Below are 17742 nucleotides of genomic sequence, written 5' to 3'. Positions count from 1 at the left end.
GCCCAGAGAGAGAGGGAAAATGCAGTTGATGGCCTTTGAGAATGAAAGAGGGAATTTCTTAGAGTGGAAAGAGAGGGGGAGTTAGCCAGTCCAGAGAGTGGTAGGTGGCCCTGGGGGTAGCAGGGCCTAAGGAAAGTGGCTGGTGGTATCCCTTAGTCAGCCTCTAAACCAGGAGATGCCTAGCATCACTAGGAGCAACCCAAGAACAGCAGACTGCTAAGGGACCTGGTCAATGATGTTACAGCTATGACTATGATGCTTGGGAAATGAAAGCTTCTTTCTATATTTCCTAGCATGGAGAAAGCTCTGAATCCTTGTGAGGCTGTAAGGAGAAAAAGGAATCTCTACACCAAAGGGAGAACAGGAGCTTAGAGTCCATTTAATGCAAAGAAAAAATTAAAAACTGGCCACTATTTCAAGGCCTCATTTTGTGAAATAGCATTCTCTTCTTACAGATAAGCTTGTCACTTAATAGAGGGCTTATCAAAATTTCACTGCACACAGGTCCACTGAGGAATCATGTTAAAAGGAGATTTTGAATCAGTGGGTCTTCAGTGGCCTGAGATTCTGCATTTCTAACAGATTTACATGTGACACCAATACCCCTGAGCCAATGAGCCACTTTTGGAAAAAAAAATAGGGCTAAATTTGGTCCATAGACTGATCCCTGTTTTAGAGTATCCAAAACAGTATAGAACCTATAATGGTATCCTTAATTGATTAAATGAAAGTGGGTTGCTCACTTTCCTATTTCCCCTCCGGACTCTGGTTTCTCTTCCTTTTATCCTTGCACTAACTCTATGTTTCTGAAACAGCAGCCACTTTGGGGACAAGTGGATCCTGGTAAATGCTTCTTCAAAAATCTCTAAAATGACTATAAAAGACCGTCCTAAATCCTTCTTCTCCTAATAAGTGGCCCTGTGGAATAACAGGTTCCTATTTTCGTGAAACAGCTTTAAGAATGAGATTAAACTTCAACCACAGTTTTGCGAGCTAACAGAAAAGTGACGTGATTGGGGAAAGAAAGCCAACCTTGCAGAACAACTCCAAGTAAATTCAAAAGCAATTGTCTCCAACTTTTATCCCCATGAAGCCACAGAGAAGATTCTCTCCATCCCCTAAGCCTCAGATTCCACTGTGACTCAAAAGAAAGAAAAGACTTTTATCTGACCTGTGTATCGCTTCTACCATTACATAGCTGTCTCTAGGACTCAGGTCCCTCTTTCTAGCAATAGAGTGGTACAGGTTATGTGCAAGAGGGAGACAGAGTTCTAGAGACAAACCTGGCCAGGGCCCAGTAAAAAGCTCTACACTTCCTAGGAATTTGCCCTGGGCAAGAATAGCAGAACACTGCTCAGCATCTTCAGACCCAGCCAACACTGGGCTTCACACACAGCAAAGATTTGCTGGATGAATGGACACATGTAACCCTTTGGCCTCTTGAAAGTAGATTTTCCTACTCCATCTCCCCACATTGTCAAGGAGCTCACTCATCTTTATTTGCCAAATGCCCCAATGGCACCCCAACCTGGGCTCCAGCATCATATGACAACTCCACCACTTACAAGGTATGTAAAGGAGGAAAGTTACTGGACCTTTTGGAATGTCAAGTCACTTTTCAGTAAACTAAGGACAACTAACACATTCTCTAGAGATAATATTCAAAGGAGAAAAGTTAACCATGGATATAACTCAGGCTCTATTGGATCCTGAAAGAATCAGCCTTAAGCAACTGCTATGACTATCCTGCCACTAAATTTCAGTCTGCCCACTTGATGGAGTGTTTTAAAGAATGAATGACTTAACACTGAAAAATTCCTTAGCACTTCTAGAAGGCAGTTATACTCTTTTCTCTACTGGGAACCTTCTCCTCCTGTATAGATTACAAGTATATAATAAAGCCACCCATAAATTCCATTTGTCACATTTTATGCAGGATGTCTGACAGTTACTTGTACCATATATGGAAGGCAGGGTCAGAAATCCTCTAGCACTCCCAAGAGCCCCTTCCGATTACCCTACCTCCAGTACTCAAAGCTACCATGGGATGGAAGCAGTTGGCATCTTGTACTGCTGGGGACCTGAAGTCAACCTACTTGTAGGAAGATGCCCTATTTGGTAGAATAGGTGGGGGAATGAAGGCATCTGTCAGGCCCAAATGCTGACTCCTTCCTCCCTATGTCCAGATAACAAGGGCCCAACCTCAAATGTTACCAGAAAAAGAAACTAGGTCATTTTTTAGTAGTTTCACAGAACATGGGTTTTATAGGCAAACTCCAATGATCACTCACTCTTCAAAAAGACTCCAAGCCCTTGGCAAAGGCTGAATTGGCCCCAGAGTAAACCAATTCCTCTCTAAAGAAGACATACTACATTCCATCAAGGGCCAATATACCACACTCAACATATTCCAGCTCTCTTGACTTCCTTCTATGAATGAAAACAATTTAATGGCAGCTTAATAAATAATCAGATTCCATACGATAGGGAAATGAGGAGTCATGGCACAGAAAGAAAACAGCACACTTATTAAAAGGAACAAGTTTAAAAAGTAGACAATATCATAAATGCAGCCTTTATGGTTAATAGCAGGTATTTGTTTTGAGTGTTAATAATCTAATTAGCAGGCAAACCAATGCATTCTCTATTATCAGCTGATCTATAATTACTGCTCCATGCTGAGTATTTTACCAGCACATGATAGCTTTCAACTCCTCAGCACAAACAACCAAATAATTGGTGTTATTAAGCTAGATTCAGGAAGATTCGTCTCTAAGGGGTGATGTTGGGGAGGTTTTAGTCATCCATTATGGCCTTTGTATTTTGAGCATCTGTTGACTAATTCCTTACTTTCCTGTTTGTAATCAGTCTTCGGGCATTTTTGAAACACCTTAACGCTCCGAGGAATATGATACTTTAGAGACTTCCTTTTTGAACGTTGAAGTCTAGGAGCAGAAACATTCCCAGCCTTCTACAACAGAGGCATGTTCATAAGGACATGCCAGATAGCAATAAACACATATTTCTCTCTAAAAACATTGTGAAGTGTTTTTTTTCCCCTTGAATATGGCTATAAATGACTCATCCTGGAAGAGATGGGTTCTGATACAAAACTATTCCACTCAGCAGTTTCTGATCCAAACAACATGTATATAATTCTGGGAAGCAGAACAAATGTAGGCTCTAGAGGTTGGTTGCTAGGGGAAAAAAAAAAAAAAAACCACTCAAGTCTTCACTTTCAAGAGACCAGATTTGGTGTGACTGTAGAGAGAAAGAAGGAAGCTTGGGGTGAGCAAGGTGATGCAGAAAAGAGGGTAAAATGTAAAGAAGAGGGGAGCTCTGAGGCCAGTCAGATCTGGTTTAGAATCTACCTCCTCTGCTTGCTTGTGAGCAGCCAGACCTTGAGAAAGTCACCGAATATTCTGAAGCCTTGGTGCTCTTTTGAAAGACAAAGATTGGATGCCTTCCGCACAGGACTGTCATGAAGAATAGATGACTAACGCAGAAAGGACCTAGTGATTGATTGTTAGGGGCTCAGTATTGCTTCTCTATCATTTCACCCTAGATGCAAAAATGATAAATCTGTTTTTTCTACAATTCTGAAGTTTATACCATGTGGTTGCATTCTCTGCAGTTAAGCCTCTACCTTTTACGTATAAGAGGCATAGATTTCAGATCAGTTACAGTATGGGGCACTCATGTCAGCCAATGTCCTACTCAATTTCTAGGGTCCTGAATGCCTGTCCAGTGTCCCATCTCACTCCTCGATACTTCATTTTTGACCCAGAAATAAAAGACTGAATCCTCAACATGAGTTTTGATTGGAAGTACCATGTCAGTAACATACCAGTAGCACAACTAATTGTTAAATATCTTCTTGTCTATAAAAAAGGACCAAGACTTTGGAAACAGCGAAGTCTGCAGGCTGAATGTGGCCTGCCATCTGACTTAGTGCATCCCACATGCAAAGAATAGGTTTTGCATTTCTAAATATTTGATGGTAATACAAATAGAAGAATAATATCTCACAAAATGCAAAAAGAAGTTAGTTCAAATTTCAGTTTGAAATTCAATAAAGTATTACTGAACACAGTCATACTCCCTCATTTACATATTGTCTTTCACACAGCAGCTATAGAATTGAGTAGTTGCATAGCTGCAATACAAACCACCAAACCTTAAAAAAGTAAAAATACATATTCTCCTCTGATCATATAAAATGATATTTACTGAAATCAATTCCAGGAAATTGAAATAAGAGGTTTTTGCACTGTTTATATTTTCTTTTTGTCTATTTGTTCATGTATCTGTCTTTGGGAAGGTAAGAGAGACACAGAAATGCAGGGGAAAAGGGTGAGCAAATGTAGCAGTGGTATTCACTAGACACTATGTTGAAAATGAACTACACAATTTGTGGGTGGGGCCTAGAGGGAAAAACTGGGAGAGAGCAAGGGAAGGGGTGATATTGTCTAAAAAGTAAAATAATCATTACCTGACTTCTGTAACTGTAACCTGTCTGTATATCACCTTTAGAACAATAATAAAACATTAAAAAATTAAAATATATATTATCTTGCCCCTAACAGTTTGGCAGCTCCAATTTGAGGGGTATACACTTGCATGCACATAAGTGATCGATTATGCATTTCTATGGGTTTTTTGTCCAGGAGTGACATTTCAAGATTACAGGTATAATTGCATATTCAGCTATAACAGACACAACAAACAGTACAGCAGTTTAATGTAGTCAGCCTACCAGGCTAATCCTCAAAGCAGGCACAAGAAGGGCCTTCTACAGCCAAGCAGGTAAGAGCTAAAGGGATGCTGGGTGCCTCTCTAAGCCATTTTCCTGGAGTCATTCCCCTTGCACCCCCTTGAATTTCAAATGGGGGGCATAGATTATTACAAATGACCCTTTTCCTCTTAGAAAGGAAATGCTTCTGATTGTTTAGGGACGACAATTATCAGAAAAGGAATCAAACTCATAGTTCCTGTGTTCATTCCACAGCTCGGTTGAGTTCTGAATGGAAGCACCTTTATGAATGATAGATAGCAGAACCTCATTTCCTATGGTCAACCTCACAGGCTGGGATGGAGGTAGCTGGGGTGTACAGGCTCCCAACATAACAGGATCGGAGGCGGAGGAGTACACAGTGTGACAGCCCACTCTCCACCTCTCACACAAGGATTGCATTTTCATCCCCAGCATCTTCCCATACCAGAGGAAACCAGGGGTATGTTGAATTTGGCCTCTTTTAGAAGAAAACCCAAAGTCTTTTTGGCACTCCATACCTCTCTAGAGACCAGCTCTGCATTTCCCTTTATCCTTTCCTCAGTTCCATTCTATGGATAGAAAAGCAATGCTGGCGTTCTCTCAAAGGTAGAGCATTATCTCTCCGCAAGAACACTAGCATTTTGTCCATGTGCAGATATTCATATAACACACACATACAGTATCTATTTCATTTGCTCCAGGGGGAAAAAATTCTAATAAGAAGTTGAGTGTGGCCATAATAAAATGAACATGTTTTATAGTCAAACGAGTGAGCTTCAGCCTATAGGCTGGCTAGAGGAGCTTACCAAAGTCCTCTCCTAAAACCTCTGATTCCTTACACTTGAGAAGATGAGAAGAATTGTAACATCCCCCTCACAGAGGTACAGTAAGAATCAAATGAAGCATCTATGAATAGAAATGCATTGTGAACTGTAAAGCATCACAGGAAAGGGAAAGGGAAAAAAGCTACCTCTTATCTGCCTTTTCCTGATTCGTCCTTTTAATTAGTCATGTCTTTCAGCCAGTTTCTCTGCTGATGAAGACCACCTGCCCACCATAGGACATTAGTCAATTCGGCACCCAGCTGGCAGTCATCAATTGCCCATCTATTAATAGCCAATTATCTGGGTAGCTTAATTAATCTGTGCACCATGTGATCTGATCTCCCCGAGATTCTGGAAAACAATGGTCCTGAAATACAGGCACCCGCTAATTTTTCAATGGTCATCAAGGGATTTGGCATCCATTATGCCTGCGTGTTGCAGCTGCAAGTGATGGGCATATAAATATTGATTGGACCAGTCTAGGGAGGGAGGGGGTGTGCATGACTGTCTAGAGTGTTCTCAGAGGAGTAGGAAAAGTGACACAAACCTTCAGGCCAAACAATCAGGAGGGGGAAAAACCCTCATGTCCAAGGCTCTGTGAGAACAGAAATGAGATAAACCTCTTTGGAGAGAGGCTGGCAGGATGGGTGGAATCCCACCAGCTCTATACATGTTTCTGGCTCTCTCCCAGCCTGAAATGAGACACAGAATGGGTGTGAATAGCAGGGTTCTTTGGAAGAATGCAGCTAGGGTGGCAGCTCTCTTCATCCAGGCCTTTAAACATGTGGGCAGGTTGTGCCCTTCTATGTTTTCCTGAAAGATCTCTGTACTACATACAGTTAACCCAGGTGACATGAGGAGAATTTAATTATTTTTTAAGTGTCTAATCGAGTCTTCCTGAAATGGTATGCAGAAGAGGTTTTGTACTTGAAATCAGCATTGTCCAGGAGACAGAGGATCAGATGCCTGTTTATTTCCAGTGATAAGGAGTCATGCTGATAAAAAGCTGAATGACTCAGAGTGGCCCAAAGCAGCATCTTACTGCAGACACAACTCTCTTTGTGTCCCGTGCAGTCCCCATCTCCAGTAACCAAAGTGGCTGGCTGTTCCTGACCTTAGAACTTACTAAGAAACAGGGAACCACCACTATGTCCCCAGTCTTTTTCCTGAGCCACACAGCCCAGTACCTGGAACTCTGGGATCTATAGGCTCACTCCCTTTGCAGAAGATATAAGGAAGAATTAAAAAAGGAAGAATGTGCCCATGTGAGAAGAGAAGGGGCAGATAGAAAGGTAGGAGGAGAAGGATGCTCTGGGTGGCACCGATATTCCTCACACCACTGCCATCTCCTCTGTCCCCAGCAGCTTCTGAGCACTCATTAGGTCCTGTGATGGTGGCGATGGCTGCCAAATGCAAAGATGCTGCCCCAGAAGGTCATTTCAGGCCATGTATTCTGAAATACCAAAGCCAGCAAATTTCAGGAGCTTCTGCAAACCTCCCCAGGGTATGTCCTGTGTGTGTGTGTGTGTGTGTGTGTGTGTGTGTGTGAGAGAGAGAGAGAGAGAGAGAGAGAGAGAGAGAGAGAGAGAGAGAGAGGATTCTTCAGTATCCCAAAGGGATTCTTTCTTAATCAGCTCAACATCTGAGGACTCAGACTGATTTACTTTTTGGTTAATCTAGCAATTCTAGTAAAATAATTAAAAGATAAGTAACAAAGTATCTGTGGTATAATTATTTATAGTCCTAAGTCCTCTCCCTTCAGAGTTATTCACCACTAACCTGAACTGGCTCAGACTAAAGGCGGAAGGACAGTAGCTTCAGTGCTATAGTGTGCCACTCCCATTTCACAGTCAAGAAGAAGAGGCTTGAGTTACTGCTGGCACTGCCAAGGGAAGAAAGAGATGCCCCCAGCCACCAGGTCTATGAGATAAACCAAAGAGGAAAGCCATACTTGATTTCAATGTTAAGAGAGCTACAGGGAAGGTCAGCGTCAGCCTCTTGGCTCTGGTGAGCAGAAAATGCCGGAGGGCCATAGTGAGAGGAAGCTTAGCACCCAGCATGGGATAACTTAGGCTGGAGAGAGCCAGCAGCCAGCTGCGGAGGACATAGGCACATCCAGGCTCACCTCCCCAAGCAGATGGCGAGGCTGTCAATTCTAGGTCCCTGGGGTGAGATGTACAAAAGCCATGGTAGGGTTCACATTCTCCCACTAAAAGCAGAGCCCGAGATCTGTCCCTGCTTTCTAATTCAGATTGTCTCCCAAAAGTACATTGGGGATTTTGAGATACTTTGAAAGAATGACAAAACTGTAAACACTAGAAATCAAACAAAGGCACAAGCAACACATTTCTTCAAAATTGGTTTCTAGGACCCCGATAAGGGACAGAACTCTTCGAAATCCAGGATGGAGAAGTGTGGCAAAGCAGACAACCATATGGCGTTTAAATGAGGCTATGTAGAATTTCCAGGCTTCTGACATCAGCCAATGCTGTCCCTGCTCCACTTATAAATGACTTTTGATGAGTGAAGAATAGCACTCTTACGCACTACAGACTGACAGCCCTGACAGTTACTCTGTGGACTGTAATAAGTGAAACAGAGATTCCTAGTCTTGGTTTTTACAAGTGCCAGCCCATGCTATAAAACAAGAGTTAGTGAGAGCAGGGGCTCTCTACAGAGTCAAAGAGATTCCCCTAGAACAGAGATACCTTGGTCACCAAAACAGGATCCAGATGCGGGGAGAAAGAGTAGGTAAAGAAAGTGAATATATCCCCAGGGATATGGGTAGAGATTCAGCATGGAGGATGAGATGAGTGGATGCTACAGGAGCCCCTGGGCCTTGGGATAACCCAACATGGACCAAAAAAAGACCCAGGGCAATATCCCACCAGCCTGAAAATGAAAATTGCTATTTCCTAAATACCTAAGGTTCTAACCTATTGGCTGCAGGAGCAGCAGTGTTCTAGGCTATGAGGCAAAAACACCTGTGAGGCCTGCCCTAGGGATCCACCTTGAGAAGGGAAAGCAGCTCAGTTCTCTGCACAGGGCAAATGATAGGACAAACACACATCTGGTAATGAGCTGCTTCTGGTGATGCCAGAGTCAACATCTCCTGGACAGAGGCCAATATGCATGCACTGTACCGAGCAAGGCTGGATTCATAAGATCTCTCTCTCTAAAATCCATAACTTTTTAAATGGGAGAAATTATCTGCTAAATGGGAAACAAAATAACAGTGTCATAGACTTAAGGCATTGGTTTTATGCAAGTGTACAGAAAGACAAGCTATTTTCTAATAGCATTTGCTTTATTTCTAGTACAGAATGCATCTATGCACATGGGCCCCAGGCACTTTACTGGAAGCCTTTACATTTCTAATACCTTCCTCAAAAATTACCCTCGGGCCTAAAACTCTTTTGCTTTTACTAAGCCCTAAGCCTTGGACTAAATTTAGATTCTTAGAAATAAGAGACAAATTTGCCGCTTTAGAAAGAAATTCTGTCAGTTATTGTATAATTTTCTAAATGGCAAACAAATGACAGGAGAGAAAAGAAAGGGGAAAAAAAACCCTTTTTCAGACCCTTCTAAGTGATAGGGTATTTAATCACTAAAATACAGTTTGAATTAAAACTTCAAACTTGTTACATGATTTCAATTAGAAGTTTGAGCCCTGCTGAATAATTTGGGGATGGGAAACCAGTATTAAAATCGAATTCACATTAAAAAGTCAAGTTTAAAGAAATCTTTACTTGTTCTATTAATAGAACCAGCCCTTCTTGAAACTAAGGGGGAAAAAATCCAATTAATTTTCTTAAACCAGTAGGGCAGCAGTACGCCCGGGCCTTGTCCACTTGGCTGAAATTGTGACAGATGGGGCATAGGTTACACTGGGCCCACTGTGGAAACATCATCACTAGGCAAATGGAGACTTTTTCTAGCAAGGTGAGGCCTGAGCGCCTAGGAACAGCCCTGTATTAGACCCCTGTGGACATGGTTTGCTTCACAGAACCTAAATATTGGGCAGCCCAAATGCCACGTCATTCCCAGCTTCTCAGAAGATCTTACAGGTAAAATGTGGGGTGCACGGGGTTAGAAGGGATGAACTGATCAAGATAACTTTGTACTCACACATGGACATTTGGATTGAATGAATGAATGAATGAATGAGACTTGAAGAAAGTCTTCCTCTCTTGTTGTTGGAAATAAACTGACCCTTTCTACCATTCTGATATCTAGGACAGCCACCAGTGGATCAGGCCTATAATCCTAGCCACTCAGGAAGCTGAGATAGAAGGATCATGGTTTATAGTCAGTGAGGGCAGCAAAGTCCATGAGACTCTTATCTCCAATTGACCACTAAAAAGCCAGAAGTAGAGTGACTCAAGTGGTAGAGGAGCCTTGACCAAAAAAAAAAAAAAAAAAGATCTCAGGGACAGCATCCATGACTTGAATTTAAACCCTAGGATTAACACTTTTTAAAATAATAACAACAAATAAAAACCTCAGAAGCAAAGTCTGTGTACGAACTTTTCCTGCCCTGTCATTTTTCCCACTAAGGCATAGAAGCTAGAATTTCTCTTTCCTATGGTAGGTTTCAGAAACTAGAATTCCTTTTACCCTAAAACAAATCATAAAGCCCTAAGCCATTACTCAAATCATCATCCCCACCTCTTACCCTGTGCTCTAATGTGTCTTACAGCTGACCCTGAAGTAATTCTCTGACCTACCTTATCTCATAGGAGATCATATGACCTTCATTCCCAGAAAAGATCCTATTCTATATCAGGAAGGAAAACAAATGCAGCACAGAGAGAGGCTAAAATAAATACCTTAGCAGGCCCAGCCAGTTTTTCCACTCTGTTTATCAGCCTTAGATCACACCCTTATGTCCATGAGACTACTACACAGCTGGCCATCCTCAACCAAATCTTAGCATATAAACAGATAGTTCATTCTGGATCTTTCAGTGTTCAATCTGATGGCTCTCCGGTCATGTAAAACTATAATCAAAAGAATTGGTTTCGCCTTTCTCTTGATAATCTCTTTTGTTATACAGGTGTGTCAGCAAGACCCTTTATGATAAACTAGAAAGACATCACCCAGTTTCACTACCACATGAGGTTTAAACCCTCAACAGGAGGAACACTTCATGGAGACTTCAGCATATCCAGGGCTTTCCCTGTGACGCTGCAAGGCCACTTCCTAGGAAAACCTAGCATACTGAACTCACTGGAAGCCCCACTTTTCCCTACCATCAGCAAGTGTCCCATCTGAGTGCCCACTTGTTATGGAAACAATCTCTTATTGGCAAATGAATTTCTCAAACAATGCTGCTGTAACCATTGAACGTGTGGCCACTTCGCCACTAGGCTTCTCCACCACAGTGCTACATCCTGCCAGAGGATCCTCCCCTGGCCCCAGTGAAGGCCTCCCAGGACAGAGCAGGAGTTCCTTCTGACACAAAGCCTGTCTCCTTGCCTTCACAATTATGCCCACCCCTTTGGAGCTTGGTGAGCACAAAGGTGAGGAAGCCCCAGAAATCCACTGGGGAGCCCATGCTGCACCACCACAAAAGGGCCTAGGCAGTTGGAGTTTAGCAACCCAGACTACCATGGGGTGGGGGGTTCCCAGAAAGATCTCATTTCATTCTTGTCCTGACACTACCATTTGAAAAGCCTTGTTATCTTGGACCAAATGTTTTAATTATTCTGTCTCATCTATACATAAGTAGCGTCTCCCTCATGTGACTGTTGTGAAGACTGCGTGAGCTAATATATGTGAAGTGGAGTCTGAATTTGTAAAACCCTAACCACACGCTAGTGATTGGTACTTAACAGGAGTGCAAACTTAGGTCCACAGCACACTCAAGAATGTCATCTGCAGGAGAACGGATGGAACTGGAGATCATCATGTTAAGCAAAATGAGACAGACTCAAAAAAACAAATAATTCATTTTTCTGTCATAGAATCTAGACCTAAAAAAAATAACATAAATGTAAATGGGGGACTTTGTAAGGAGACCTACTAGGAAGGGAATGAGTAAAAGGCAAGAGTGATGGGGTGATGAATCTGATTGCAGTATATCATCTGGATGCATGAAAATAGCATAATGAAACCCATTAAAATTATGAGAGGAAGGAGGAGGAGATAAGAGTAATAGAGGGAGAATATGACCAAAGTATATTATATGCATGTAAGGCAAGATGGAAATATAATGAAACCCATTTGTATAGTTAACATATTTTAATTTTAAAGATTTGAAAATGAAAAAAAGAAAACATTCATTTGGCCATGTTTACATGGAGCCAACCAAACCACAAACCACCAGCAGACTTGGCATTCTTTGCTTAGCACCCAAGTGATATGCAGCAACAGGCTGCTTCAGAATCACACAGAGCACTTGAAAAACACTAATTTTAGGGCCTTCTCCCAAACCGGCAGAACCAACTGTAATCTACAACATCCCCCAAATCTTTATATTAATCAAGCTCCCCAGATGATTCTGACATGCAGTCACCTCGGTAAAAGCTGTGTTTCTTTGGATATGTCAGAGAACCTGTTCACACAAGTCATGGAAAATAAAACTGTACTGGAGTTATGAAGAGATCTCTCTTTGTCTCTTTCTCCTCAGGTACACACACACATACACACACACACACACACACATACACACACTGAGGTACATGTGGGAATGCACCTTCCAGATGCAGAATACATCCATGAATACACACAATACATGCATGTTTACATAAAGGCTATGTATACAGGTAAAAAAAAAACAAAAAACAGGGGCTGGGGATATGGCCTAGTGGCAAGAGTGCTTGCCTCGTATACATGAGGCCCTGGGTTCGATTCCCCAGCACCACATATACACAAAATGGCCAGAAGGGGCGCTGTGGCTCAAGTGGCAGAGTGCTAGCCTTGAGCAAGAAGAAGCCAGGGACAGTGCTCAGGCCCTGAGTCCAAGCCCCAGGACTGGCAAAAAAAAAAAAAAAAAAAAAAAAAAACACAAAGCAAAAGAAGGCCAGCTAATAATAAAAGAGATGTCAAGATTTCAAACTTCTTTAGAATTCATGATTATATAAAAATATACAAATGGGAGGGTATAAGATGTTAAGACAAAGAGTAAAAGGTCTTCTGCGGCTACACAGCTCTGTTATAGACTCCTAATATGAGATCACATATTTGTTTATAATTCTGGCTCAGCCAGGAACTTACAAGAACCTCCTACACTTACACACACACACACACACACACACACACACACACACCACAGCCAAGACACGGGGCCACAGCACCCCCAAATCTAGCACAAAACCTAGCAATTACTTGCCGTCAATCAATGTGTGTTGAGCACAAGCCAGGATGAAAGGAGATGGGAAAGGAGGCAGGACAAAGTACACACAGAAGGAAACAGAGCCCTTGTCCCAAATCCCTGGGGTAAACTAAGAATAAGTAAGCTTAAGCTAATGAGGTTCAATGCAAAACAAGAAAGTTCATATCCCTGCAGGCATCATTAACTGCATCACAAGAAGCAGAAACACCTAGGGAAATGGAGAGAAAGAAAAAAAAAAAAAAACTCTTCAGATCCATGGTCAGGGTGGGGCCCAGGGCTATAAGGGCCCAGGGCTATAAATGCCATTTGAAGTCACCAATCTGGCCTCCTAGATTCTCTGTTCAGCCCCTCCACCAACGCCACACTATCTCTACCCTCATCCCCCCCGCCCCATCCCTCTGGCTCTGAAAGTCTTGTTCTGGAATCACACCAAACTCTCACAACTACCTTGTGCACTGTGGATCCTCTGGATCTGCAGTTCACCACTATCTGGCCGACCTCGGACTGGTGAACCTGGCCATGCAGAACTCAGCTCTGCTAAGTCTTTCTACCTGACTGCTGATGAGCCAATCTTCACACCCATGGAACAGCTAGCACTGATTACCCAGCACAGTGCTTGGCACACACACACACACACACACACACACACACACACACACAGGCCCAATAAACCTTGTTAAGATCAGCTGAGCCGGGCTGGGGATATAGCCTAGTGGCAAGAGTGCCTGCCTCGGATACACGAGGCCCTAGGTTCGATTCCCCAGCACCACATATGCAGAAAACGGCCAGAAGCGGCGCTGTGGCTCAGGTGGCAGAGTGCTAGCCTTGAGCGGGAAGAAGCCAGGGACAGTGCTCAGGCCCTGAGTCCAAGGCCCAGGACTGGCCAAAAAAAAAAAAAAAAAAAAAAGATCAGCTGAGCCATAGCAAGATTCCAAAGCACGAGTGACAAAGAGAATCCATGAAGGCAACCTGATAAGGGTGAGAAAACCTGCATAGGTGTTCAAACTAGCAGAGTGGACCTAAGACTACTTATAAACTTTCAACCTGCTTTAGGGATAATCACCACCCTAGTCACACTAGTGCCTATGAAAAAAACACCCACTATGCACCTGACACACAGTAGGCCCTCTTGTCTGTACTAAGGAGACACACCACGCTCCTCCCCCCCCCCCAATCCCAGACACACACTCATATTTCTGTCTCCCCTTTCCAACCACTCTGCTTCATGCTCCTCCGAGGCTTTCAGCCTTTCCCTACAAGACTGCTCTGGATCTACTTCATAATATTGCCCGTCTGCCTGCGAATCCCCCGGAGGTGTCCCTCCGAGTCCGGTAGCCAGGTGTGTGGAGGGGAACAGGGGCTCCGAATCTGAAGAGTGAACGTGAATGAGAAGCTTCCTGATCTGTTTGGATGCACTGCCAGGGCAGGAGTTGGAAAAGCCACTTCGATTGCCATTTCCCCAACTCCCCACCAATACCAAGGCGTCAGGCTCCTCGGTGGTGTGTTGGGGCACACTCAACTTCCTATGCAGCGCAGGGGTTGGGGAACAGCTTATAAAGCCAGTGGCAACAGGCCAGGATGGTAGGGGGGCGAGGAGGCATCTGCCTGGCCCCCTGAGGATGGAGACCCGAGAGCACCGCACGCGCTAGCGTGGCAGGCGGGCGCCCTGCAGCCTCCCGGGCTCTGGCTGGCAGCTGCGGGGAGGACGTCAGCACAGACCGCTCGCGGATTGCCCCCGACACCCGCCCCCCACCCCAGCCCGTCCGCTAAGTCCCGGGAGGCTGGTGCGCAGCGCCCCTCGGCTGCGGGACCCCGGCGCGGCGCTGAAGTTGGGAGCCGCGCTCCGCCCGCGAGCGCTGGTGCCCACCGCCCACACCCCACTGCCGCTCCCACGCCCCGCGGGTGCGGAGACGCCGCGGCCGGTGACATTCCAGAAGCACCTCGAGGTGGCTGCAGCCGGAGCGGGGCACCTGCTCGATCGCAGCACCCAGACCCCACCCCACCCCCTCTTTTCCTGTCTTCCCGGGAGCCCACACGCACCCCGGCATGCGGGATGCGCTCCCGCCCTCTTTCCGTCCCTCCCACTAAGCCACTGCCCCGCGCCCCGCGCCCAGCGCCCCGCCCGGCCGCGTACCTTGGGGGTCTGCACTTCAGGTCCCAGCGGCACCTCCAACTTCCTCTTGGTGACCCAAAAGAACAGCAGCACGGTGATCCAGAACACCCCGAAGATCGGCAGCACCAGGCGGCGAGTCAGGCGCCTCATGGTCCCCCCCTTTGCCGCCTCCGGGCGGAGCGGCGTCCCTGGGGCACCCCCCGGTGGTCAGGGCTGGCGGGGCAGGAGTCGCCCGCAGCACCTTCCCGGGAGGAGCGCTAGTCCCGGAATCGGGAGTGCGTCCAGGGTAGCCGGATCCTCCGGCCAGGCGCCCCCGCCCGCTTCGTGGAGAAGCGAGCGAGCCGGGGGTCGGAAGCTCGGGGCGCCCGAAATGCGGCGGGAAAGAGGCGCCCAAGGGGCAGCCAAGCACGGAGCCCTCTCCAGCCAGAAGACCGCGGTGGCCGCTGAGATGCTCCCCACGCCGCCGCCGCCGCCGCCGCCGCCACCGAGAGGCAACCTGACTGGAGCGGTGAGCCGAGGAGAGGGCGCGATCGCGATCGGAGGCAGAGCCTGGCACCCCCAGAGGAGCACGAAGGGGAGGGAGCACGGGGGAGGGCGGGACCGACAGACAGACTGACTCCAGGGAAACCGGGCAGGAGCGATCGGCCACCGGGCGCTACCAACGCCCGCCCACCCACCCAGGCGCCCTGTGCCGTAACGGGGCCGCTCGCCCCCAGCCTGGGGCGCAGCTCCCGGGCCGCTCTGGGTTGGAGCTGGGCGGGAACCGCACGCCAGGAAGCCCACCACTCCAGTTGCGAGCTGGGGCCGAAGGCTCTGCTTCAGCCAGGCGGGGCACTGTCTGGGAGGAGTTCCCGCTCCTTGCAGGGGGCTGCACGTGGCGCTCACACCGGGGTCAGCCCTCCTGGAGCCTTTGCTGGCCTGGCAGGGCTAGCAGAACAGCTAGGTTTACTTGTCTGGCCACTCCGGTCCAAGGTCAAGTTCAGCCTACTCCCCAGGGGTATTTCTAGGCTGTGGTGCAGGTGCCTAACAACTTTTTTTTTTCTGCTTAATGGAACGCTGAGCTAGTCTAAATTTAACTTTAAAGATGTCCTTTTAAAAATTAAGGCACAATTATCTCCCTGAAGGGTTTTTCTTGTGCTTATAAGCATCAGGGATTTGTGCCTACCAGAAAGGGGATTCAAAGTTGAATTGAACAACTAGGGTTACTTGGCAGGGGGGAGGCATGTCCGGTAGATTATCTTTCAGATGCCCCTTTCCCAACTACTTTGGGAAGTGTGTCCTCTTCCTACTTGCAGATTTTAAGCCCTTGGAGCTAGAGATAGAAAATTGTGAAATGCCATCCCCAGATAGGCCTCAGTAGACCTGAATAAAGACACCCTATAGGTGAGAATATGGCCTAGTGGCAAGAGTGCTTACCTTATATACATGAAACCCTGGGTTCGATTTCTCAGCACCACATATATAGAAAATGGCCAGAAGTGGCGCTGTGGCTCAAGTGGCAGAGTGCTAGCCATGACCAAAAAGAAGCCAGAGACAGTGCTCAGGCCTTGAGTTCAAGGCCCAGGACTGGCAACAAAAAAAAAAGAGAGAGAGAGAGAGAGAGACCTTATCACTAGGTAACTAACCAGTTCAGCCAAACTCAAAGTGCAAATCATAGGTAAGCCCTTGAAGGTCCTCATCTGTAACATGGATAGGACCATAACAGCTGTGAACACTGAAATGTTACAAGGTCCCAGTCTTAGTTACAAACTCAGAAGAAACAAAAACCTTGCTCTTGGGCTGGGCATATAGCCTAGTGGCAAGAGTGCCTGCCTCGGATACACGAGGCCCTAGGTTCGATTCCCCAGCACCACATATACAGAAAACGGCCAGAAGCTCAAGTGGCAGAGTGCTAGCCTTGAGCAGGAAGAAGCCAGGGACAGTGCTCAGGCCCTGAGTCCAAGGCCCAGGACTGGCAAAAAAAAAAAAAACAAACAAAAAAAAACCCTTGCTCTTCCTGGGGGAACAGGAGCAGTAACAGCCCTGTAATTTTTCATTGGAGGACCTGAGAATGATGCATGGACTACTCCAGCCACCGACACCACCCTCTTTGTTTACAGAGCTCAGTATAAAGGAAGAGCCCACACCTGCCTGCAGGTAGAAAGGTGTAAGTCAGAGCTTCAGAATTCCTCCTCCAGTAAGATGGAGCCCCTACCACATGTACTCAGAAACAGAGAAACCAAACAAAGCCCACCAGTACTTGCTGCCTTGTTTTTGTTTTTTAGCCACAGGGCAATCCTGTCGCATAGCCCTGAGGAGTCCTTGAACAGACAGTAGCTGGGAAGATTTTGGTCAAGAACATCTATGGAAATCAAGCAGCCAGGAAAAGCTTGCCAACCCAGTTGGGGATTCAGAATGGCTTGTAGACCACCACACAGAACCCTGGGAAAGGTGGTACTCTTGCCTTTATTAGAACACTACCCACTGTAAGGTTGGGTAGGCTACCCAGCTACCACAACGGCCACACAAAGGCCCAGGGAGATAACTGTCAAGGGGTGAGGTGGGTAGCCGCAAGAGTGTCCACGGCTGCAGCCTGCTGAGTTCCCTGGATCTCTTCCCAGAGACTCCTCCTGTAACTGCAGGCCTGGGCCTACCAAGTGTTCTGCAGCAGGCTCTGCAGGGGACCCTAGGCAGGCCACAGAGCTGCTGTCAGCTC

At 46.1% G+C, this 17742-nt stretch overlaps 1 protein-coding gene across 1 annotated transcript in view; it reads right to left on the bottom strand.

Moving 5' to 3' along the window:
* Galnt14 (polypeptide N-acetylgalactosaminyltransferase 14) overlaps positions 1 to 15493 on the bottom strand; it is a 196976-nt gene extending 181483 nt beyond the window's left edge. The window contains exon 1 of the mRNA XM_048353185.1: positions 15069 to 15493. Within this exon, the coding sequence (XP_048209142.1) occupies positions 15069 to 15197 (129 nt within the window). The 5' untranslated portion in view covers positions 15198 to 15493. The remainder of the gene's footprint in view (positions 1 to 15068) is intronic.
* Between the last annotated feature and the right edge of the window lie 2249 nt (positions 15494 to 17742).

The sequence above is a fragment of the Perognathus longimembris genome, chromosome 8 (assembly GCF_023159225.1).
Source record: "Perognathus longimembris pacificus isolate PPM17 chromosome 8, ASM2315922v1, whole genome shotgun sequence".
NCBI lineage: Eukaryota > Metazoa > Chordata > Mammalia > Rodentia > Heteromyidae > Perognathus > Perognathus longimembris.
The sequence above is the reverse complement of the archived record's forward strand: the minus strand, read 5'-3'. Positions and strand labels throughout refer to the sequence as shown.